The following is a 25775-nucleotide window of genomic DNA, read 5'->3' as shown; positions in this document are numbered from 1 at the left end:
TGGAGGGGATGTGGCAAAATTGGGACATTAATGCATTGCTGGTGGAGCTGTGAACTGATCCAGCCATTCTGGCTGGCAATTTGGAGTCATGCTCAAAGGGCTATAAAAGAATGCCTGCCCTTTGATCCAGCCATACCATTGCTGGGTTTGTACCCCAAAGAGATCATAGATAAACAGACTTGTACGAAAATATTTATAGCCGCGCTTTTTGTGGTGGCAAAAAACTGGAAAATGAGGGTATGTCCTTCTATTGGGGAATGGCTGAACAAATTGTGGTATATGCTGGTGATGGAATACTATTCAGCTCAAAGGAATAATGAACTGGAGGAATTCCATGTGAACTGGAAAGACCTCCAGGAATTGATATAGAGCGAAAGGAGCAGAGCCAGAAGAACATTATACACACAGAGACTGATATACTATGATAAAATCGAATGTAATGGACTTCTATACTAGCAGCAATGCAACGACCCAGGACAATTCTGAGGCATTTATGGAAAAGAATGCTACCCACATTCAGAGGAAGGACTGCAGGAGAGGAAACATATAAGAAAAACAACTGCTTGAACGCATGGGTCGGGGTGGACATGATTGAGGGTGTGGACTCGAAACTACCACACCAATGCAACTACCAACAATTTGGAAATTGTTCTTGATCAAGGACACATGACAAAACTAGTGGAAATGTGCATCGGCCATGGGTGGGGGGAGTGAGGGGGGCAAAGGGGAAAGGAGGAGCATGAATCATGTAAGCATGTTAAAAATGAATATTAATAAATGTTTGAAAAAAATAAAAGAAAGGACATCCTGGACAAATTCAGAACAAAAAAAAACCATAACTTAAAATTTATCTCCTTCCTGACTCACTCTAATTCACAAATATCTCACCCTCCCAAACCACCAATTGCTGTATATACTTAGAGGACCAACAACACTTTAGCTGCTTTAATGCTTTCCATAAATTCCTAGTCTTACTAATTCTCTTTCCTCTTTATAAGTTTTGTTTTGAAGAATTTTGTAACTGCAAATGTTCTTCCTTACTTTGAGAAAGGTAAACAAATCGATATTGGTTGCTACAGAATATATACATGCAGACGTATGTTTATCCAAAGCTATGTTAATAAGTAAGTTTATTCTCCCTTGTTAGACACTTTATATAATGGGAGTTTGTCCCACATCACCTATGGCTGGGTTGGAGAACCTATAGCTCATGTATGGAAGAGGGCTGCTCCCTTCCTCCTCTCTATGCATGCCCAAGGACATTTCTCACCAATGCCTCTGCCCAGTAGCCCAATGGGAATGCTTCCTCCCTCCCCTGGGGTAAGGATTAGGACTCTGGGGTAAGGATTAGGGCTCACATGCTATGTGAGGGTTGCAGTTAAGGCACTCACGTCTCTAAAAGGTTCGCCAGCATCTTAAATGCAGAATCCTACCCACGTTGGAAAAAGACAAAAAAAAAAGTACTTGAATAAAGCTTAAAAAATCCCTTTATGCTATAAAAGAATGCCTGCCCTTTGATCCAGCCATACCATTGTTGGGTTTGTACCCCAAAGAGATCATAGATAAACAGACTTGTACGAAAATATTTATAGCTGCGCTTTTTGTGGTGGCAAAAAACTGGAAAATGAGGGTATGTCCTTCTATTGGGGAATGGCTGAACAAATTGTGGTATATGCTGGTGATGGAACACTATTGAGCTCAAAGGAATAATGAACTGGAGGAATTCCATGTGAACTGGAAAGACCTCCAGGAATTGATATAGAGCAAAAGGAGCAGAGCCAGAAGAACATTGTACACACAGAGACTGATATACTATGATAAAATCGAATGTAATGGACTTCTATACTAGCAGCAATGCAATGACCCAGGACAATTCTGAGGCATTTATGGAAAAGAACGCTACCCACATTCAGAGGAAGAACTGCAGGAGTGGAAACACAGAAGAAAAGCAACCGCTTGAACACATGGGTTGAGGTGGACATGATTGGGGATGTAGACTCGAAACTACCACACCAATGCAACTATCAACAATTTGGAAATAGGTCTTGATCAATGACACATGTTAAAACCAGTGGAAATGTGCATCGGCTATGGGGGGAGAGGAGGTCGGAGGGTGAAGGGGAAAGTAAAAGCATGAATCATTTAACCATGTTAACTTTTCTAAAAAATAAATATTATTAAATGTTAAAAAAAGCCCTTTACCTTTCCATCTTAGACTCCATACTATTACATATATGTATATATGCACACTATCACATATATATGTATTTATATAAGTATACACTTATCAGTTCCAAAGCAGAAGAGCAATAAGGGCTAGGCAATTGAGCTAAGTGTTTTGCCCAGAGTCACATATCTAGGAAGTGTCTAAGATCAAATCTGAATCCAGGACCTCCCAGTTCCAGGTCTTGTACTCTATCCACTAGCTATCTTTCTGCCCCTTTCTTCCTTTTTTTTCCCTAAGCATATATAAGCCTAATGATAGCCCTTGGACAGAGTACATTATTTTTGAACATGACAAGAAACAATGAGAATAAATGTGAAGATGGGCAAGGTTCTAGAACCATTTGTAGAAGGTGCATCCTTAAAAATGGGTAGAACCACATATATATGTATATATAAATATACATATATATATATCAATAACAACAACAACAACTATATATATATATATATAGTTGTTGTTATTGTTCAGTTGTTCATTCATGTCTGACTCTTCATCTCTTCATGTCTCTATAAACCATACTGCCTTGGGAGTTTTCTTGGCAGAGATACTATACCACAGTGGTTCCCAACCTTTTTTGGCCTACCGCCCCCTTTCCAGAAAAAATATTACTTAGCCCCCTGGAAATTAATTTCTTTTAATTTTAATAGCAATTAATAGGAAAGATAAATGCACCTGTGGCCATCACTGCTCCCCTGGATCACTGCAGCACCCACTAGGGGGCAGTAGCACCCACTTTGGGAATCACTGGTATACCATTTCCTTCTCTAATGGATTAAGGTAAACGGGAGTTAAGTGACTTGCCTAGGATCACAAGGCTAGTAAATGTCTGAGGCTGGATTTGGATTCAGATCTTCCTAATTTCAAGTCCAGCACTCAATCCACTGAGCCATCTAGTTGCCTTCTAGGCAAACAGAGGTTAAGACCACACAGCTTATGTGTCCAAGGCCATATCTGCAGTCAGGCTTTCCTGAGTCCAAGTCCAGGGTTCTATCCATTGAGACATCTAGCTTTCTCTGTATATATACATACACATATACAAAAATATAAAAATCAACATAAATTAGGTATAGCCTTCAGACATCAGGGAAGGTATGAAGGCTATTAGCCCTTAATAGAATGTAAGCTGTTTTGGGGTAGGGATTATTTCATTTTGATTTGTATATCCTAAGCACCTGTCAGAGTGCAACTTGCTGCCTAGTACATGTTTAAGAAATGCTTATTGGTTAATTAAATGGTGAACAATTATACTATCCTATAAGAAGGTTTTAATGAACTTACAAAGGATATGAAATCAATCTAAATTCTCACTTCCAAATATTTTCCACTCTGTTCTAATATCTTCATTGAATCTTACCAATATAAGCAATACCGACTGGAGCCTCGGGATTAATTCTACATCAAAGGACTTCAGTGCCATTAAGGAGTCCTGCAGCCATTGGGGAAATTTTGATTTTGACTTTGTCACCTACACAATACCACTAGCTCCCTTTTATGGAGCACTTCACATCTACAACATGTTTTATGTGCATGATGTCATTTGATTGTAATCGGCTACGGGAACGGAAATGAATTCCTTCTGAATTTGTAATCATCACTTAGGTCTTCAGGATACATGGATGAAAGGGGCTCAAACGTGAACTGAATTAATAACCCTGACAAGGTCTTTGTTTTCACCTTGTAGCAACTGGTGAGAGTGGGTTTGGATTCCCATCCCAAAAAGCAAGGATGAAAAGGCCACTTTTCTTCATGTTCAGTCTCTTTACGCGCTGTCACTGGTTGTTTGCACAGGGACATTGCTTTGAAGCTCCTGCAGTCTTTGACTTCCCAGGTACCGGGGGGATTCTTTCCACGCATAACCACACAGCCGCCACTGTAGCCTAAAAACCAGAAAACAAGCAGATTTAATATCAGACTACTACAACGTTTTGTGGTCAGGTGAGACAACTCAGTAGTGATGAATAACTGACATCCTATAATAAAATACTGAGACAATAACAATAAAAATGCAAAAATAAAGGCACTCCATTGGCATGATTGCCTCATTTCCATTCCTGTCTGGTGAACAGAAATGAAGGCAGAAAATTCTAAGAGAGAAGAAAGAATGTGGCACCTAATCTCTAACTCTGCTCTAAACTCATATAGCAGCCATAGCAAATAGAGGATTATTTCTAGCTCTCATCCAATTAATCTGCCTTTTAGAAACTGATGATGTTTGGTTGTTTTCAATTGTGTCCAACACTTCTTGACCCCATTTGGGGTTTTCTTGGCAAAGATAATAGAGTAGTTTGCCACTTCTTTCTCCGGTTCATTTTATATATGAGAAAACTGAAACAATTAGAGTTAAGCGAATTGCCCAGGGTCACACAGATAGGAAGTGTCTGAGCCTCAATTTGAACTCAAGAAGATGAGTCATCCTGACTTCAGGCTTGGTGCTCTATAAACTGTACCACCTAGTTGCCTTCTAGCTCACCCATTTCAAAACTCAAGTCACCTCCTACAGGAGGCTTTTTTTGATTCACCTCATATCTGCTTGTGATCCCCTGAAATTACTTTGTATTTATCTCAGATTTATTTATGTGTGTGTGAATTATTTCTCCTGATAGTGTGTGAGTTCCTTGACATCAAGTGCTGTTTTGTTTTTGTCTTTGTGCCTCCAGTACCTAGAACAGTGCCTGTAACATATAACAAATGCTTGAGAATTGATAGGTCTTGCACAGCCACTTCCAACCTTCAGAATCTCTTAACAATTTTAAATATTATCAGGGTTGCTCACTGATGTCAGAAGAGAAAGAAAGGCAGTAGGGCCCTCCTCCAGGAAGCTTTGGAAGCCCAAGAAATTATGGCAGAGTATAGAAAAATACCAGAATTTGAAGTTAGGAAACAAGATTATTCCAATTCTGTTGCTCCCTGTGTCACTTCACCCCTGTAGGGCTCGCTTTCATTATAAAATGAGGTATTTGGATAAGATGATCTTGAACATTCTTTACATTTAGGATCAATCAGAGAATTTGGATTGATAGGAATCTTTAGGGTCATTTAGTCCAACCTTATTTTATGAATGAAGCAATTGAAGCTGAGACCTGCTCAACCCAGATTTGAATCCAAATTCTCTGATTCCAGATTCTTTCCCCTGTAATTTGCCATCTCATGCATTGATGGGCTCCTAGTTGGTGATAACTTCCACCTCTTGGACAATAAACAGCTCTTTGTCCCTCTAAAACATATGTATTCTTTTGTATTGCAGTTCTTTATGTAATTTTTCTATTCATCAAAGCTTCACAAAGATTATTTAAACTCTGCCTCCTTCCGCCAACATCTAGCACAATATACATTATTTGCAAAATTAGGGTACAACATGGGGAAGTAAAAGGTTCAAAGGAGGTAGAACAACCCTAAGTCCAATAAATTCCAAATGAGTAGTATCCCAGACGTGCATTTGCAAGTTGACTGTTCACAACAAGGAATACATTTTATAAAAGTAAGTGTTAAAACAGTTGTTAGATACCATTTTCCTATCTCCATTCTTCTCTTTTCTTCCCAAAATGGCCTGTGCTTGTCTCTCCTTTGCTGAACTTCAGCCTAATCTTTCAAAGCACAACTAAACTGCCATGTATTCCATGAAACATTCCTTTATTCTAATCAGAAATACTCTGGCTTCTCCCCAAATTCCCATAACCTTTAAAACAGAAAGAGAAGAAACTTTTTGAAAAACACCTATCATATTCTTTTACTATTTGTATCACTATTAATATCTGCCTACTTGTTTTAATCTATTGGACTGTAAGGTCCTCTGCGAGGATAGAGACTGTGTCTCACACAGTTTTATAAACTGTATAATCCCTAGAACAGTGTACCGAACACAGCAGTCACTTAGGCAATGTTTGTCTAATTAAATAGTGCCCTATAATTTTGAATATACTTTAAAGCTTTAATAACTTCAGCTGCATAAATGTTACAAACTTACCAAAAAATTTTGAAAGAATGATTATTTAAAATTTTAAAATGCTAATATGTTGATTTTGTTTTAGAGTTTCTAGCACTTAGCATAGTGGCTGATACATAGTAGGTACTTTATAAATGCTCATTGACGGATTGACTGAGGTAGCTAGAAATGGGGACAGTAGATCTAAGCTGGATGTGGATGACACTATTATGTCTATTCTCACTTCAAAATTTGTGACTTTTCTTTTTCTTCATTCAGAACCCACAAGTGGATTCATAAATGGAATACGGAGAGGGAGAAATAAGCAGAGGAAAGAAATTAGAGAGAGCGATGAAATGAGAATGGCAGACAGAAAGGGAGAGAGAGAAGAAAAGAGGGAAGAATGAAAAGGGTCAAAGAAGATGTGGGAAAGAGACTGTCTGAAGTGGAATCTCCTTAACAGTGGAAAACAGTGGAAATAGATGATCTTGGAATGTATGTGGTGTCCCTACAGGGTACAAGAGGCAATGGTGAGAGAATATAAAAGAGATGTTCAATTACACAATTCCTTTGCAAGTGATCCAACATAAGTTTCTATCCAGGACTTAATGATCTCTGGAAAAGGGAATTGGTGGATCTAGTCTCAACATTTATAGAACTTTGAAACAGTTAATAATCTGAGAGATTATCTAATTAAATCTCTGTTTTGACAAGAAAATGGGAGTCAGAGAAGGAGGGTGACTTTTTCAATGTCATACAGCTTATAGAAGAGCCAAGACTAGAATCCAGGTACTCCAGTCCTTTACCCACTATACCTTGCTGTCTCCCTAGGTGACATGCCTTCACTGTGGGCAGTTAGAAAGGAGAGGCAGGAAGTATCGAGTCAGCCATTTCTATGTATAGGAGATTTATAACTTGATCTTTCTTCACTTGGAGTGTATTGGCAAAAACATATTCCCTGTCTAGATTGTGGGCATTATGGGAAATGCTGTCTTGCTAGAAATATATCTTCAGTTTCATTATGGATGCTGGGACTTTATAACAGAAAAGTCTTGCCTACATGTTGGAAGAAAAAAAAAACCCCAGAGTTTTTACAGAGCATTGGAATCAGCAAATTTAAAATGTAATATGCTTTTTTTTGTTAGTCTTGCATTTTGTCTTACTTTTCTCTATAAGACAGTGATTAAATAGCTTTGGTTTTAGACACTGTAGAAATCCAACTCATCTTCATTAGTGAAGAAAGGAGATGTTTGTAAACCACTATGAAGATGAAAAGTGCTGTATGAGTGTTATTGGTATTTTAAAGTGGTTACCTTAATGGAACATTTGACCTAAATTTTAGAGACTCAGCCCCCAAAGAAGCTGTAAAGTGGTATAATAAAGAGAGGTTGGGCTAAGGGAGATACAAACTGAATTTACAATCCTATATCATTGTGATGCTTGCAAAGCTAAATAAGAGGCATAGGTGTAGTGGGTGAAAAAGTAAGGAAAATTTCTTCTCTTAGTTAAGAGATATTTCTCAAGTGTGACAACTCTCTCAAGAAGAGAAAAAAAATCTAGGGAAGTTAAGACTGCAGTTTGTAATGCTAGAGTCTATAGTTTTAATTCAACTTTCCTTATCTCTCTACTCCTTTCTCCTGTACTTCTTTAGGAACTCAGAAATGAAGAATGATGAGGGGCAAAGCATATCATATATGTAGGAATGAAGCAAATTTTAATCAATTTGAAAATTAATATGTAAAACCAGATAAATCACCTATTCCATAGTCTGTATTGTGTTCTTTTCCATGTTATAGCCACAAGGGATAGAGTCTGCCCCTTTCCATAAGACACTGCTCACATGCTATAATGTGAGAAATACCCCTGATTCTGCCTCATGTGCCTGAATTTTTGGCCATTTAGGCAATTCCTCTGGGTTAAAACATAGTTTATGGAAAGTCCTTGTTAAAAAGAAAATGTTTCTGGAAAAGGCAACATATTAATCCATTAAAAAATGTCTATTGATTGGATCTCCTGGTTATATCCCAGGGAGTTTGGAGCATAGGACAGATTATTTTGATGATAGTCTTCATGTCATCAGCGAGTTAGGGGGAATGTCTACCCCAGACATGTGAAAACTTCCCTCAGTGGAATGGGCAAATAAGAATAATTTGTTTCAATGGCCATGAAGACAGCTGAAGCAATCACTGTGGCTTTCCTGGAGCTTGATCAGACATTGAAGATGCCAAGGTCATCTACCGCATCTCAGGTCATTTCCAGTCATCTCGACTTTTGCCCTACCACTGGATTTTGATGATTCTGAAAGAGAGTGATGCCTACAACTTTGTACAACTCTGCTTCACCTTTATACAACTGGCAGGTAAGTCAAAACATCATCCTCTTGATGTCATTAGTCCTCTCCTGAAACTAAGGACTAAGAGCAAGTTCATATCACAACTCCTAGCTACCCTTTGAAAACCCCAAACCTCTGCTTTCTTCTCTCCTGGATGGCTTCATTTTTTCTCTACAACAATGGACCTCCTCAGGGTCAAGGATTTTCTTCATTGCTTTCCATTCTGTACACATTATTGAGTTGTGCACCTTACCCAATGACAACTCTGAAGACAGGCTTTACAATTTCCTCTCCATTTCTTTCTTCATCTATTATCTTTCAATTTTATTCTCCACCTACTTTCTGGGCTTCTTTCAAGAGATTATCAGAACTTTTCCTTTGGAGATCATTGTGTATTCTTAGATTGGGAGCAGCTAAAGGAAGGAACTTTCCCTGGCCTCCCAAATCCTACTCTTTACTATGTTAGGTCATGAGAAAGTCCATCCTTAATACTGAATCCATGAATGCCCACCCTATCTTTCAGGACTCAAATGAAATTAAAAAAAAATCTATTTAGCTATTACAGTTGTTTGTTCCCTTCTCTGATTCCAGAAAGAAATTCCATCTTTTGCTGGTAAATAAAGATGACCACCAATTTAATTTAATCCAAGTGGATTTACAACATTGTAAGCTTTTTTTTTTAAAGATAGGAACTGAATCTTATTTATCTTGTGTAAATAGAATTAGCTTGAGCCCATTAATAGTCAAAATTCTACTCCATCCAGGCGTGCTAATGATGTCACCCTAACCTCCCTTAGTGGGGAGGGGAGACGAGTTACCCACATGTGACAATAAGTAACAAATCAAGAATAAGGGACTGCCCTTTGGGCAGTCCAAATCAATGTAGAAACTGCCATTTGTCCATTTGAATTAGAGGTGGACCACAGGAAGTGATGAAAGACACGATCTCTTTAAGTAAGTTAGTGAACTTCCTGTGGGGCAGTTGCCTTCTCGAACTGGAAGAAGAAGCATCTCCTGAGACCACAGACAGATTATGCTCTATATTGTCACGTGGGTAAGTTAGGCTGACTTCCTTGGCTTAGCTGGGCCAATTCTAAACTCTGCCTATCTGGCTGTTGGGCCTTGTGGCTTACAGCTTCATTTATTAAGCTTTGAAACCTTCCTCTCTCTCCGTCCAGGCCTTTGGCCTGGACTAGCCTCTCCCTTTTCTCTTTATTCCTACTTATTACCTACCAGACTGTAAATAAAGTCTTCAACCCAATGCTGACTTGGGTCTGATTTAATTAAGGAATCAACCTAAATTGTTGGTTCCTGGCGGCCACATATTTTTAATATATATTTATAAATACCTAAAATTTTCCTTCTAACAATCTTTGCATCACTCCGGGCCTTGCATAGAGCAGACATTTAACATAAGGTTGTCCTTATTCTGTTACCCTAACCAAATTCATTTCACAATGACATTCCTAGGTTCATGGGTATTAGAGATGGAAGAGAACTTAGAGATCAATTTAATTCAATCCCTTTGTTTTTCATTGGTTAAACATATAGCCCAAAGTCAAAGAGGTATTGAGGAGTAGACTTGAATTTAGGTTTCCATTAAAACAATAGAGCAAAATTTGAACACAATGTGGCAATTCATTGCTCCAATATCATTTGGACAATCAGATGGCCAGTGCCAATCTGAGCTAATTGATTCTTTATGTCATTTTGCATCTCTGTGCTTTTGTAGATCCAATTAACAATATTGTACAAAAATATATGTATGACTGAGTGAATGAAATGAGGAACATTTGTATCTACCACTATGAGGTTATTCTTATGGGGACATTAGTGGCTTCTTTGAAAAACTTAGTCTGATTTGGCCATCAAGATAATATTTATATGTCAAAATAAGGAGATTTTGACCCATGGAGTCCTCAAGGTGATATTAGTTTAACTATAAAAATCAAATGGGCCTTTATTCCATTTTCTATCTTACCTTTCATTTACTCGCCAAATTTCTATCCTATGGGAAGGAAATAGAACAATAAATAGTTGTTGTGTTGAGATTCAATCTAATATAGATTGATATTTATAGCTACCAAAGGTAGATTAAAAAGAGATAAGAAAGAAGAGGAAACTTTAATGAAAATTACTTTTAAAAATGGGACCCTTTCATAAAAGCATCTGTTTGATTGTGTTGTATTGGTTGGGTGAATGCTAAGAAGCCATTCTAATCTTTTTCCTCTTGCTGTAAGAATCCTCTATACAAAATCTCTGAGAAATTATCTTAGCTAAGTCTCTCTTTAAAAATCCTAGTAACAAGGAAACTCATGATCATGAAGAGTTCTTTCCTTTGTTGGAGATCTCTGTGAAAAAGTTCTTCTAAAAATAAGATTTTGAAACACTCAACCACCCTGATCAATAATCAACTATGATTTCAGAGGTCAAATGATGAAGATCACATTCCTGAAAGAAATGTGATGGACTAATTAATATACAAAATGAGAGAAATCTTTTGAGACATGGCCAACATGAGAATTTGTTGTACTTGAATATGCATAGCTCTTATAAGCACTATATTTTTCTGTTCTGTTCTTCCCACCCCTTCCATGAAGAGGCAGAAGTAAAGGGAGGAAAAATGCTTTGATAAGTAGAAAATTTAATAAAAAAATCTTTAAACAGCACTGAAAACAGCTAGCATATAGCTTCTAAACATTAATCCCATTTTTGCCTTTTAGAACTACAGAGATTAAATCTAATTCCTTCTCCACACGAAAGTCACTAACATATTTGAAAATATCGATCATGAGTTTTATATTCTCCAGAGTAAATAACACTATTCCTGAGTATAATAGGGTTTTGAGGCCTTTCATCATTCTGGCCACTATCCTCTGGGTATACTCCAGTTTGTCAACATTCATCTTAAAGTATGGCTTTCAGATCTCTCTAGTGCTTCCCTTCTCTCCAATTATCCTATATTTACTCATCTACATAATTGTAAACCTCAGTTAACTTTAGTCTCCTTGAGGTCAGGGATTGTTTTTAATTTTCTTTTTGTATCCCCAGCACCTGGCACATTGTCTTTTATATTGGAGGTGCTTAATTAATGCTTACTGAACTGAATTAAATTATGCCCTCCTTGGGAAGAATTATTATTTTTAACCTTTCTTTGTATATCCTAGTACTTAGCATAATGCCTAGTACATAGTAGGTGCTTAATAAATATTGTCAACTGAATGCCATCTGACTCGTGCAGAATACAGTAGGACAGTTCTCTTCCTTGTTGTGGGCACTGTACTTTTATAGCAGTTGAAGGTATATTGGATTTGGAGCAAAAAGCACACTGGGTTTGCATCTCAGATGTGCCACTTGCTATCCATGTGGCCTTATGCAAGACATTTAACCTAGTTCTCAATTTATAAAATGACAAGGGTAGATCAAATGGCTTTTAGGATTCCTTCCACTTCTACATCTAGGATCCTGTCGTTCTATTATTGTGGACAAAGTCTGAATTGGAGTGGCTTTGGTTTTTGGTTTTGTATCAGTATATTACATTGGTGATTCACTGGATGGGAAGCCAACTTGGGAATTTTTCACAGGAAAAATGTGAAAGTGAAGTCTCCCTCATTCTATACCTGTAGGGTTGATTTTATGTAAACCTCAAATATAGGACTTTAATTTATACCTATGAAATTGCATCTTTTTAGATTTGGGCCAACATTCCAGTTTCCTCAATTTTAAAAAAATCCTTATTCTTTGAAGTTTTATGTCACCCACAGTTTGACAAGCATACTCTAGTTGTCTTCATCCAAGACATGAATAAAAATGTTGAAAAGAAACAGATTGGAGGAGCAAAGTTCCTACAGACCTACTTCTTGGCTGACACTGATCCATTCAACAATGGTCTTTGTGCAATGAGGTACAAATTGTCCTCCTTCCACTTGGGGATTAGCCCCTTCCCAATATCTCATGCCTCTGGGCTTGGCTTCAGCTCTCTGCTTTTCTCATTCTTTTAAAAATATTTTAATGTTTTAAAACATCTCTCATTCTGATTTATATTATGGCCCTTTCTCATATTCCACTATTGAAATCAGTCCATTAAGATGGAAACAATAGAATTTTTCCTGTCTGTGTCTAGTGCAGTGCTCTGTAGAATTGGAGAATCTCAGAGCTGAAATGCATGTGGGACACCTTTTGCACTTCCTCAGGAATCAAGTCTAACAATATCTCTAAAAGGTCATTCAAAACTGACTTGAAAACCTACAGGAACCATGAACCTGCTGCTTCTTGAGGCACCTTTTTGCACTTTAGGAGAATTCTAATCTTAGAAGTTATACCTCACACGGAGCTAAAATCTGTTTGCAATTTTTAAGTAGGTGATCCTGTGTCAGCTTCCCAGGGCTAAACACAAATGTAGCTGCCTTTCCTTATGAAAGCCTTTCAAGAACTTGAAGATAACTAATGTTCCTCCAACATGTTCTTCAGTTTAAACAAAACCAGTACATTAAATCTCTCCCTTTTCCCTTCCTCTTCCTTCTTTCCTTCCTTCCTTCCTTCCTTCCTTCCTTCNTTTTACTTCCAAGAATGTAGATAATTTGTTTTGACAAGTGTAGCTCTTTATAACAATGCTCCAAAGCATTTTAGAATTGGTGCTTTAGTTTTTATTCAGAGTAAAAATACTTTTATTCTTAATAAAATGTGAAAGTTCCATTTCTAATCTCTCATTCTTTGCCACTTTAATAATCTTGATGTTTTGGTTTTCCCCCTTATTTCCTCAGGACAAGGTCCTCCCTTTGCTATAAAATCTGTCAAATGGGTGAAAAGGGTCATTTTTTAAGGGAATTGCTGAGCTTCTTAATTAGAGTGGTAAAAAGTCACCAATTTCCACATTTTTCTTAGACTTATAACTATATATCTATATATATATATGTGTGTGTGTATATATATATATATATACACATATGTATATACATATATCTATTAGTCTATATCATCTTTCACAAAACTACTGAATCCCATTATCTAGAAGGAAACTCCCAGGCCATATTATCCTACTCATATCCTTCCTCACAAAATAAGGGAGGTAAAATTTTTTAACTGTATGTTCAGCTGATTGAATGATCTTTCCCTCCTTTGCTCTTCCTTTTTCTTAAGATACTGAGAAAATCTTTCCACATTTTAATAAGACCTTAAAGGACAGAGGAGTTAGTCTAGGAGTATAGATCAGAACTACAGAATGTTTTTAAATGTGCCAACCCCACCACAATTTCTGAAATCAAGAGCCACAGTAGATCATATGATGAAATAGATTTCCTAAAACATTCCTGAGCCCAGAACATGACACTGGGGTGTAGAGTCCTAGCACTGCTTTCATCTGGCAGTAATTATCCCAACTACTTTGGTTATTTAGTCATTTTTCTGTTATGTCTGACTCTTCATAACCTGATTTGGGTCTTTTTTGGCAAAGATATTAAGCAGTTTGCCACTTCCTTCTCCAGACCATTTTTCAGATGAGGAAACTGAGGCAAGCAGGGTTAAGTAATTTGTCCAGGGTCATATAGCTAGTAAGTGTCTGAGGCCATATTTGAATCAATAAGAGGAGTGTTCCATATTCCAGACCCAGCACTCTATCCACTATGTCACCTAGCTGTCATCAAATTCTGCTAATTCTTCAACCTATATTTTTTCCATTCCTACTGCCATCATTCTAGTTCAGACACTCATTGTTTATCTGGATTTTAGGGATTTTTTTCCCCTTAACTAATCATTCCAACTTTAGTCTCTCTTTCCCTTGAATCTACCTTGTTACACTACTGTCATGTTACTCTTCCTAAAAAAAAAAAAATCACCCTTTTGGCCTTGTTATTTCTCCAAGAAAACCCCTTTAATGGCTGATATTTCCTTTTTATATCAAATCTAAATGTGTGTAACTTCCTCTTTATGGTCCCAATTTACTTTTGCTGCCCTATCTCCAATTATTCAGCTACATATACTTTATTCTCCAGCTAAATAAGGCTCCTTGGTATGTCCTAGCTACAGCTCATGATTTCCCTAGCTCAACTTTGCTAAAACCAGTACCTAAACCTGAAATTACCTCCCTTGTACCTCTGCTAATTAAAAGAATATCAAATTTTTATGACTACTTTAATACCTCCATGAAACAGTTTCTGAGGTCTGCGAGGTGGCACAATGCATAAACAAAACTTTGAACCCAGAACCAAAAAGATGTAGGTTTAAATCCTGGTTTAAACATTTAATGGCTGTGTGATCCTGGAAGTCACCAAATTTTTTCAACCTCAGTTTCTTCATTTGTAAAATAGCAATAATATTAGTGAATATCAACCAGGATTGTTCTGAGAATCAAACAAGGTAACGTTTGTTAAGTGCTTGGCAAACTCCTACCTAAATGTTAGCTAGTTATTATTATTACGATCCTGGAGGAATGTTGTTTTTTACTTTTCTGGATTCTCAATTTATACAACTCATCAACTTAAGTACATATTGCCTTATAGCATATCAATATATGAATATATCTTATTCTCCCTTCATTATATTTATGTAGACATAGTATTACCCCAAGTCCATGAAGACAGAATAGTTTTGATTCATCTCTATATCTCTCAGGGTCTAGCAGAGCATCTCACACATGGCAAGTCGTGAATACATAGTAATTAAATGAATGGATAGACCCCAAACATCTATAAAAATGGCAGCCTACCTATCAGTCCCTTGGGAAGGACCAGTGCTTAGTGAGTGGATTAAGACATTAAGAGAGATTAAGGAAGACATTAAGAGGAATGGATTGATGGGTGGGGGTAACTGGCTAAAAGAACAAAGGAAGCAGGAGTTAGTGTGAAGAAGTCCAGCTTTATGTCATAGTATATTTTACTCACGTGGCTGATATTTGTTCCAGTTTGTATATCGCACTGGCTCATCCTTCTGCCCTGCTGTTTTCCAAGTGTATTCGCCTGTAACATTTTGGTCTTGAAGAGCTATCCAAAAATAACTGTCCTCCATTTTTACCACACTACTGATCAAACTGGTAATAAAAGCCTGTTCAAACCTTAATAGGGGAAATGGGAAATGATTATATTAAGTTTCTCAGCAATAAAAAATGGCATTAAAACATAATGAGGTGCATAGAATGGTACCAGAGTAAGCAATTCTGGTGAAACACTTAAAATATAGAAGGGGAAAAAAAAATCTGAAAACCCTGAACATGACTAATGCTAAAATGTCGGTCTATTTCCCAGAAACACATCAGAGAAAAGAAGCTGGCTTTTACTGCCTGGGATACAATCCTTTCTGTTCTAGCCAGGCCCCTTTTTGGGGGGAGATGGGGACAGTGGTGGAGGCCGCTGTGCCAGCGGCAGCATCCCTGAGGCACTGTGGTCCCTCCACAAACCTGGGCCACACACAGAGCTATAGTGCCTGGCTTAAGAGCGGGGACAGAGAGGTGGGGAGGAGAGAGGAGGAGCATTATTCTCCCCTGAATAAACACACACTGGCAATTCTGGTGTGTTGACATTAAGCCACTTTACTCATGCAGAGCACAGTGTTGTTGTGCATAACTTCCTCGCTTAAAAAAACCCACCAAAACAAAGCCCCAAACTGCAAATAGAGTCGATGGCCAATTATACAAAAGTATAAGATAATCTTCCAACCCTGGGGGCTAATCCAAGCATATTCCCCCCCAATGGGTTCACCAGTTATATAAACACATGGAAATGGGTTCAGATATGTTCCTTTCCTTAACACAGATTGAGGGTTGACTTTGTCTAACATGTAGGCATGGGTGCTTCTGCCTCCTATTATTTTAATAAGAACACAGGCATTTTGTGGAGTGATCAATCAATTATACTCATTGGGTTTTATGTTTGTTCTGATTTTATCTTTTTAGGGAACTCTTGGTATGGAAACTCCTTCCACTGCTGCAGATTTACAACTCCCTTATATCTTACTGTCTTGGAAAGTCATTTGGAATACTGGGAGGCTATGGTGCTTTCTCGTGGTCACATAGCTGGTACATATAAGTAGAACTTCCTTGTGCTATGGCTTTCCCGCCATTCACTATACCATGTTGCCTCCCATGGGAATGGATAAGTACAGAGGACTAAATAGGAATCTTTATCAAACTTGGGCACTTAGTTATGAAGCTTCTAGCTCAGTTTTACTTGTGAATACACTCTGTATTAATAGGGCCCTCCTGCCCAGAGCTACACAATCACAGAAAAGCTAAAGTTTTATCTAGCTGCTCAGCAAACCTAAAAATAAACTCAACAAGCTCAGCAAGATTTTTTACCTTGTATTTTAAAAATATTTTGGCTGGGGGCAGCTAGATGGCTCAGTGGATAGAGTGCCAGGGCTAGAGTCAAGAGGACCTACGTTCAAATCTGGCCTCAGATATTTCTTATCTCTGTGAACCTGGCAAGTCACTCAATCCCATTTGCCTAGCCCTTGCCCTTCTGCTTTACAGTTGTTACTAAGACAGAAAGTAAGGGTTTAGGAAAAAGAAAAAAATGTGGGTGCTGTGGCTTTATAATACTTGTCCATTCTAGAGAAGCAATGCAACTGCTCACCAAATGAAAGCCATCTCTGGGGTGAAGGGAACAGAGAGGGCAAAATCTGCTTTCCTGAGGTTTTCTCCCTCAATATTCTGGTAATATCATCAAACTAGCAGCATTTTGTGATTTTAGGCACCAGCAGTTCTTCCTCTTTTGGAGAAAACTGATTTTCATTTGAGTTTGCTGAGTATGTCCTACAGCTGAGTCCAAAGAGATTATTTTTGATATAAGAAAATTATTTATCCAGGAATTTAGTGGTAGCACATTAGACAAGTTGCTTGTCAAAGAGGTAAAATTTGGCTGAATATATTGTGAATTATGATCTCTCCTCCTTTATATCAGTTTCTTCTTTCAGTGGGGGAAGGCCCCATTTCCACTTTCCTCTTTGAAACAGATTAGCAGCATGGTTCCTGACTCAGTGACTCCAATGGGGAGTGAAGCAAGGCTGTACCCAAGTCATTAGTACAGCTCATAGTTCATAGGCTCATTGCCCTAGAGTAGAAGGGATTTTAGAGCCCCATCTAGTACAATACTCCCTTCCACCTTTTATTTTTTATAGCTGAGGAAACTGAGATTAGAGAGTTGCATAAGGTCACACAACACAGTATAGGGCAGAGCTGGGATTTGAAACCAGATCCTATAATTTCAAGTTCAGAAAGAAAATTCAGCATTCTTTTCACTGCACCATACTACCTCCCCAATACCCAAATTGAAGAGTTACCATTTTACTGGTGTATTTATGGATTAGAGGAAATGAGCATACCTGAGCTAGCCTCAGATTCTTGAAAACCTGAGTTCAAGCTTGCCTCTGATAAGGCAGAATGGCCTTGTATGGTACTGTGTCATTTAAAAATTATTCTAAGTCCTGGGAGACTAGCCAGAACTCCCTGCTACAACTTCCCCTAACACCTCCCACTTCCTTTATGGGAGTTGTCGGGAAAAGTATAAAAGAGAGAGTTTTGTCGCCTTTTTGGTCTCCCTGGAGACTCTCTTGGTCCTGAGCTCTCTCTCGAGCTTTTTTCTGAGATCTACCTCCTACTTTCCCTAGATTTTCCCTTTCCTAACTAAATAAAAACCTAGCTATTCTATAATAAGTGCTACCTGATCTTTATTGAGCTCCAAAGAGCTCGGGTCAATTTCCCGTACCCGGGGCTGGGGGCTACTGGCTGGGTTACCTTCCTTTCCTTCTTCTGATTTTCCCTTCCTTTCCCTTCCTTCTCCTATCCTACCTTCCTTCCTCCTATCATCCAACCTCACTGTACTTAACTTCTCACTACCCAAGACATCTCTCAAAGATGGAGAGAAGTTGTTGACCTGCATTGGGGAGGAAGTTTCCTTAACCACCAGTGCGAATCAAATTATTGGGCAGCTAAGAGGAGTAGTGGATAGTCAGAAGTCTTGAGTTCAAATCTGGATTGAGATACTTTCTAGCCTGGAAAATCTCTTAACTCTCTTTGTCTCAGTTTTTTCATCTGTAAAATGAGCTGGAGAAGAAAATGGCAAATCACTCTAGTATCTCTGTCAAGAAAACCCCAAATAGGATCAGGAGGAGTTGGACACAACTGGAATGACTGAACAACAATCAAATTATTAGGAGCTCTTTGAGCTATTTTAATAACAGCAACCATTATCCAATATTTTTTAAAATCTCATTTTGCTTTTGTCCTCTATGTCCATTTCAGCTCTGTTTATTATTATCTAGAAAGGGCATAGAATTATATTATTGAAAAGAGGAATTAGAAGTTATCTGGTCTAACTCACATCCTCCAGAGGAGAAAATTGAGACTCTTAACCTCAAAAAAGAAAAATGTCTTTTCCTACAATGATAGATTCAGAGCCAGAAGGGACTTTAGTACTCGACTAACCCCCTCTTTTATAGATGAAGAAAATGAGAAAGAGATCAAGTGACTTGAACAAGGTCATGCAACTAGTAAATAGCACAGAAGGGGTTTGAAACCTGTGCTCAAACCTTGGACATACTGCCTCATGATGACCAAGTTTACCCAAATCGTTAAGATCTCAGTTGGAACTCGGGTTTCCTGACTCACGGTCTAGCATTTTTCTTTCTATATAGAAGCCTCTTTTATGAATAATCTAAAACCTATTTTATATAAGAAAAAATGAAAAACACAGAAGAAAAACAACCACTTGAACACATGGGTTGATGCGGACATGATTGGGGATGTAGACTAGAAAGGACCACACCAATGTAACTATCAATAATACGTAAATAAATCTTGATTGATGACACATGTTAAGACCAGTGGAAATGTGCATTGGATATGGGGGGGCAAAGGGGGAAGAAGGAGAAAGTAAAAACATGAATCATGGAACCATGGAGCATTTTTCTAAAAAAATAAAATATTTAAATCTTAAAAAATGAAGGTAATTGGATATAAAACTTATAAATTAAATTCACATCTCCAGCTTTTTCATTCCAGATCAAAAAATGGTCATGTTTAATGAGAGAAAATAGAGTAAATATTACTTTTAAGTAGATCTTCTAAGAAAATTAGCTCTAGATAGTCCAATTAATAAAGTAGAATAGGAATGATTATTTTATAACATTCATCTCTATACCTGCTATTGAATCATAACCAATAAAATATTATGAAAGATTTGATTTAAGGAAATAATTTATGATCATATAAGAGACTCTAAGGTGCTATAATTATCCACATGAGGATATCCCAGAGATTCAATATAGCTGGTCATTTTGTTTTATTCCATTCAAAGCACTGACTAAAATGTTTTAGTCAGGACTTAAAGACCATAAATTACTATCTGTCTGTCTGTCTATCTATCTATCTATCTATCTATCTATCTATCTATCTATCTATCTATCTATCTATCTATCTATCTATCTATCTACCCTACCTTCTGTCTTAGTATCAGTCCTAAGACAGAAGAGTGGTAAGGACTAGTTAATTGTGGTTAAGTGACTTTCCCAGGATAACATGGCTAGGAAGTGTCTGAGCCCAGATATAAACCCAGTTCCTCCTGTCCTGGTACTCTATTCACTGTACTACCTAGCTGCCCCAAGCTACATTTATTTTGAACGCTATCATTTTTCTCCAAGGAGCACAATGAGCCTTTTTTCATTTTAGCTACAAAATCTAAGGGACAAAAAATTGGCACTTGTTTATTTACAAAGGCATTCTTTCTTGGGAAGAAATTCTGGGTCTCAATCAGGGAAAAATGCATTGTTTTGATCAACTCTAAGGTCAGAGAATGAGAATGCCTCTTTTGTAAGGAAGGTATTCAAGGGAAACTTTGAGCTGTCATAATTTTGAAATTTAAAGTTATTGCCCAGAGGGACTTATTTCCAATTTCTCATTTTAAAAAATGTCCGAAGGCACCAATATCTCTTGCAAAGACCTTCATGTTATTCTGTTTTTAAAAAATAACCTTAAGGACATTCTGTGTTTCCTAAAGTACTGCAAACTGGCATTATCGACTGCAGTGTCCAAAATAAACCAAAGTATTTCTGATCCATGGAATGAATGTTGTTCATCTACCTTGTGGGGAAAAATATTTCTTCTTCTATGAACTAACAGGATATTAGCATGACAAGAGGAAGAGATAAAACAAATGAAAGAAACTCTCCCCCAAACAGTCAATCAATCATCAAGCCTAACTCACATGAAGTATTCCAGGCAGTGGCTAGGTGTTGACCAGAAATGAATTTATTTTCTTTTCCTTTTTAAGAGTTGTCATATATATATAAAGATAAAACTGATTCACAGTTGGTAGGATGTGATCTCTGAGGTGAGTGATTCTTTGGAACTTCTCACAAATAGTAAGCTGGTACCTATTCTCGGGGCTTCTTCATTGGTGAACACCTACATAAAAGAATCCTGTCCCCTTTCTACTCTCTATTGGACAAACAATGAAGGTTGCTTTTCTTTTTCTTTTTCAAGGAGACCCAAAAAATAATTTCTTCTTTTCCCCTAATCCATTCTTACCAAGTTATGAGTCCAAGTCAAACATTTCAGTAATTTCTTCTCCTCTGCCCTGAAATCCTTGACTCCCCTATCTTCCGTTTCTTCCCTGCTACTTTGCAACTTTTGATAAATCACAAAATGGTAAAATCTGGATTCAATAGAAATTTATGTGTTTAACCTTACTTAGACTCACACTATTGATCAGCAATCATTTTACTTATCTCTTATCACATTCCCGAAAGTGGTTATTCCAAACACTATCTCTTCTCCTCAAACCTTTAACTCCATTCTTTATCACCTTAACCCTTGAAGACTTGTCTTTTCTTTATGTTACTGTGAGGATTGAAACCAGGCAACATTAAATCTCTCAATTTGTCTTCTCTTCTTCTTAACGCTTCCTCTGCTCCTTCCATTCAGCTTTAGAGAAACAAGTTTAACCTGTAATTGCAGATTACTTCATTTCTTGTTTCCTTTATGATCTTTTCCCATCAATCATCCCTCTGTGCTAATTCATTTCCAACTTCACCCTGCCTCCTTCTCCTTAACCCATAGACATGCTCAAGCCTCCTTCTCCTTAAAAAAAAAATCACTCTAATCTCAAAAGTCCTACAAAATTTTCTTCTTCCACTCACTGCTGGACTTCTAGAACCAGTAGTTTTTATTTGCTGCCTTCATTTCTTCACCATCCAGTTTCTCATAAAGTCTTTGTTATTTGTCTTCCATTCCTATCACACCCTCAAAATTGATCTTTCCAAGATTTCTAATGTCCTTCTTATCAGCCAACTCAATGGCCTTTCAATTCTCATGCTTCTTGACATCTCTGGAGCATGTGATACTGTTCTTCACTATCTTAATACTCTCATCTGCCTGTGCTTGAAGCAACATCACACACATGATTCTCCTATTTGTCTTAGCTTCCTTTTTGTGATCTTTTTATTTGGGGGGTATGCCTCATCCTTTCTTTCCACCCATTAAATCCTTTTCCTTGCCCTTGCCTTTTTCTTTTTCTACTCTTCCTTTATAGGCTTCTATTCCATCTAAAAAAGATTTTTTCCTCCTTTATTTCCTCCTTTTAATTGGTCTGATCATTGTATCCACATTATTTGTGTTCATGTCTTCACTCGACCTCCTCCCCCAATAAACTGCAAGCTTCTGAAAACAGACTGCATCATATCTCACAAAGATCTTTCTGATAACCACATTTATTAGGTGCCAAGTGGTAAAGCAGACAGAACTCTGGACTTGGAATCAGGAAGAACCGAGCTCAAATCTGTCCCAGATACTTAGTAGCTGTATGATCCTAAGCAAGTCACTTAATATTTCTGTTTCCATTTCCTCATCTATAAAATGGGAAAAACAATAGAACCTGTTTTCCTAGGATGTTTTGGAAATGAAAATGAGATCATATTTGTGAAAACATTTTGCAACTTTAAAGATTTAGATAAATGATAGTTTTTGTTTATTTATTTAGCTATTTGTTTATTAATTTTTTTATCCATCTTTGTTCATGTTTTGTTATCCCTTATAGAATGTTAACTCTTCAAGGGAGAGATTGTTGCATTTTTTACCTTTATATCCCCAGGACCAAAAATTTGCACATAGGTAGGCATGTAATAAATTAATTAAAATTATTAATAAATTATTAATATGATAAATGACTAAACCAATTCGGTGAGATTACATCAAATATCTGTTTCCAGCACTTGGCACAAATGGTTTGTATTGAATACATGCTTAACGGTTTTTGACCTCTGAATCCAGTGGAACTCTGAAGCTGTAGTTGTTGTATTTAATATGGTATTAGAAGAGAAGGCGGCTAATAGAAGAAATGTCCTAGAATGGGAATTGGGGAAGGAAAAAAATGACTGGACAAGGAAATCAAATGTAAATCTAAGATTAACTGAAGTGTTACAAGATCATTTCTATCTGTGGCTAAAAAGCTGCAGAGACTCAAATGTCATGTGGATTTTTAGTTGCCCAATATTTCATGGCAGATGGATTCAATATGTAGCTGTTCGTGCAACATGATAATAAGCCATGGCAACCTTGGAGCTCACATGAATACTCCTGCTTTTGCAGCCTCTCTATAAACAGAGCATCAGGATGTGAAAGATGTCTGTCACTAGTTTGCAAAAAGTGGTAATTCTGTTACTCAGGATTAGGTCTCCATCTTCCTTTCCTTCTTTTCTGAACAAAGGGTTAAAAGGGGAAAAAAGCCAGGACTAAAAGTTGTCCAGATAACAAAAGAACTAAGTAATTTGGAGCAGGTGGTTCTAATTGTGCCCATCCAACCTGCCACTCACTTGTGCAGAAGGGTGGAAAATCCATTAGTAACTGAGCTAGCTTATGCTTGTGAGTGACAGGAGTGACTCTACCTTGAACAGGAAATCTGTAATAGGGAAAAATGATTGTCAAGAGCACTGGTGGACAGTGTCCTCAGAAGCACAGAATTTTAGTGTCAAAAGAGACCTGAAGGCATTGAGACAAAACTTGTAATTTTACGGAGGAAGAAACTGAGGCACAGAGAGATGAATTTGCTCAAAGTCAGAGATCAGATTGTTTAGAGCTGTGGAACCATTATGTGGAGCCTCCATTTTCTCCCTAATTTTTCCCAATAAAAAGCTGCTATTAATAAAATACCTAGTGGTATTTAAAGTCTGCTACTACATGTCTTGTTTTAGATTACAGAGTAGGGGTCAGGACAACTTGAGTTCTAAGTCTGCCCCTGCAACTGATTAATTGCCTGACTGGTGGCAAGTTATTTTGATTTCAGTAGGCCCCAATTTCATCATCTGTAATTTGAGGGGCTTAGACAAAATCAAAATTTTGTCTAGAGCTGGCTGCCCCTTAAAAAATAGGCAAACCAGGGCAGCTGGGTAGCTCAGTGGATTGAGAGTCAGGCCTAGAGACGGGAGGTCCTAGGTTCAAACACTTCCCAGCTGTGTGACCCTGGGCAAGTCAAGTCACTTGACCCCCATTGCCCACCCTTGCCACTCTTCCACCAAGTAGATAATACACAGAAGTTGAGTTTAAAAATTTTTTTAAAAAAGTAGGCAAACCCTCAAGAAAATCAAGCACAAAATAAAGAAATGCCCCTATAACAAATTTTGGGGGAAAATCAACATATTAAAATAATTCTGACACTTAAAAAAGCAGTTTGGTACAGCAGATTGAGAGCTAGCCTCAGGGTCCAGGTGTGGCCCCATCATTTAACTTCTCAGAGTTCTAAGCAAGTATTCCCTCCAAGTTTTTTTTTTTTTAACATGATGTATTTTTTATGTATGCTGACATTTTGTGATGCATCTTCTCTTCCTTCCTACCTCCCTTCCCCTCTCTCCAAGATGGCAAGTACTATGACAGAGGTTATACATATGCTACCATATAATATGTATATATATATATATATATATGTATATATATATATATTTCCATGTTTGTCATGTTGTGAAATACATTCTACAAGTTGTAGGGAAGGTGTCAGCCTTCATTAACAGAGGGCGTTTTCTACCCTGGGAGTTTTCAATATCAACAACAAATATTTGAGATTAATATGGAAAAGGATTATCCCCCATATAAAAGGTGAAGAAACCAAAGCCTAGAAAGTTGAAGAACATTAGGCTTGGAGTCAGGAAAATCTGAGTTCAAATCTGACCTCAGACACTCATTAGCTGTATGACCTTGGGCAAATTATTTTTCCCTGTTTGCCTCAGTTTTCCCATCTGTAAAATGAGCTGGAGAAGGAATGGCAAAGTCAGACCAACTGAAATGACTGAACAAAAAAAATGCAAATGAGGTTTAGAGAATTTTCTTTAACTGATACTTTATGATATCTTTATGATGCTCCTAGTTGGTTTTTAGAAAATGAATCCTTTTAGTTACACTAGATTGCTTCTGAAATTGTGTCATCTAGGTACCAAGTAGTTACTCTACAGCGGCTATGTGATCCTGAGCAAGCTGCCTTAGACTACTCTAACATTAATCATAATAAAAGCTACTATTTATTTGCATGGTATTTTAAAGTTTACAAAGTGCATTATAAATAGGATCTCGTGTTATCCTCAAAACAAGCTTAGGTAAGTATTAGTATCATGCAAAATTTTTAAAATGAGGAAACTGAGGCATGGAGAAGTCAAATGATTTGCCCAGGCTGATGCAGCTACTAAGTGTTTAAGGTCAAATTCGAACTTGCTATCTCCAGGCCCAGTGCTCTATTTTCTGAACCACCTGGCTGCCTAATTACCCAATCTTGCTAGTTGTTTAATGCGAATGGTAAGAATTTTGAGTACAGAAGCAATCTCTGGGATCCAAGACAAGATTTGAACTCACATTTTTCTGACTCCAAGTACATACTCTAAATCTGCTGAGCCATCCAGCTAACTCTAATGAGACTAGAAATTACAGAGAAGCTGTTGACCTGAATAGGCAGCAGGAACTTCCTCACCTGGGAATTCTCTCTATATGATCACAGGTTATTGTCAAATAATTGAACTTGATTTGCTATAAAATGTGGCCATGGAATAGACAGCTTAGATCCAGTCTCCCCCCTTGTGAGATGGTAGATAGGCCTTAGCAGAGCAGGGACTTTTTTTTTTAACCCTTATCTTCTGTCTTAAAATTAATACAAGTATCGGTTCTAAAGCAGATTTTTTTCAGACTTAAAGAATATTCTACAAGTCATTCCCACAGGGAATTCCAGCTATATATAAGGCAAAGAAGGGGGGTGGGGCAGAGAACAGATATCTTTATAATAGGGTTTTTAATTTTTTACTGTTCTCTCTTTTTAAAAACCTTTCCTTTTGTC

At 37.5% G+C, this 25775-nt stretch overlaps 1 protein-coding gene across 1 annotated transcript in view; it reads right to left on the bottom strand.

Annotated features, from left to right (window-relative positions):
- Nucleotides 1-25775, bottom strand: part of PLA2R1 (phospholipase A2 receptor 1) — a 177301-nt gene that overhangs the window by 47361 nt on the left and 104165 nt on the right. Inside the window, exons 11-12 of the mRNA XM_044666572.1 lie at nucleotides 15360-15529; nucleotides 3902-4104 (exon numbers count right to left, since the gene is read on the bottom strand). Of these exons, the coding sequence (XP_044522507.1) occupies nucleotides 3902-4104; nucleotides 15360-15529 (373 nt within the window). The remainder of the gene's footprint in view (nucleotides 1-3901; nucleotides 4105-15359; nucleotides 15530-25775) is intronic.

The sequence above is a fragment of the Gracilinanus agilis genome, chromosome 3 (genome assembly GCF_016433145.1).
Source record: "Gracilinanus agilis isolate LMUSP501 chromosome 3, AgileGrace, whole genome shotgun sequence".
Lineage (NCBI taxonomy): Eukaryota > Metazoa > Chordata > Mammalia > Didelphimorphia > Didelphidae > Gracilinanus > Gracilinanus agilis.
This window is presented reverse-complemented; position numbering and strand designations above follow the sequence as displayed.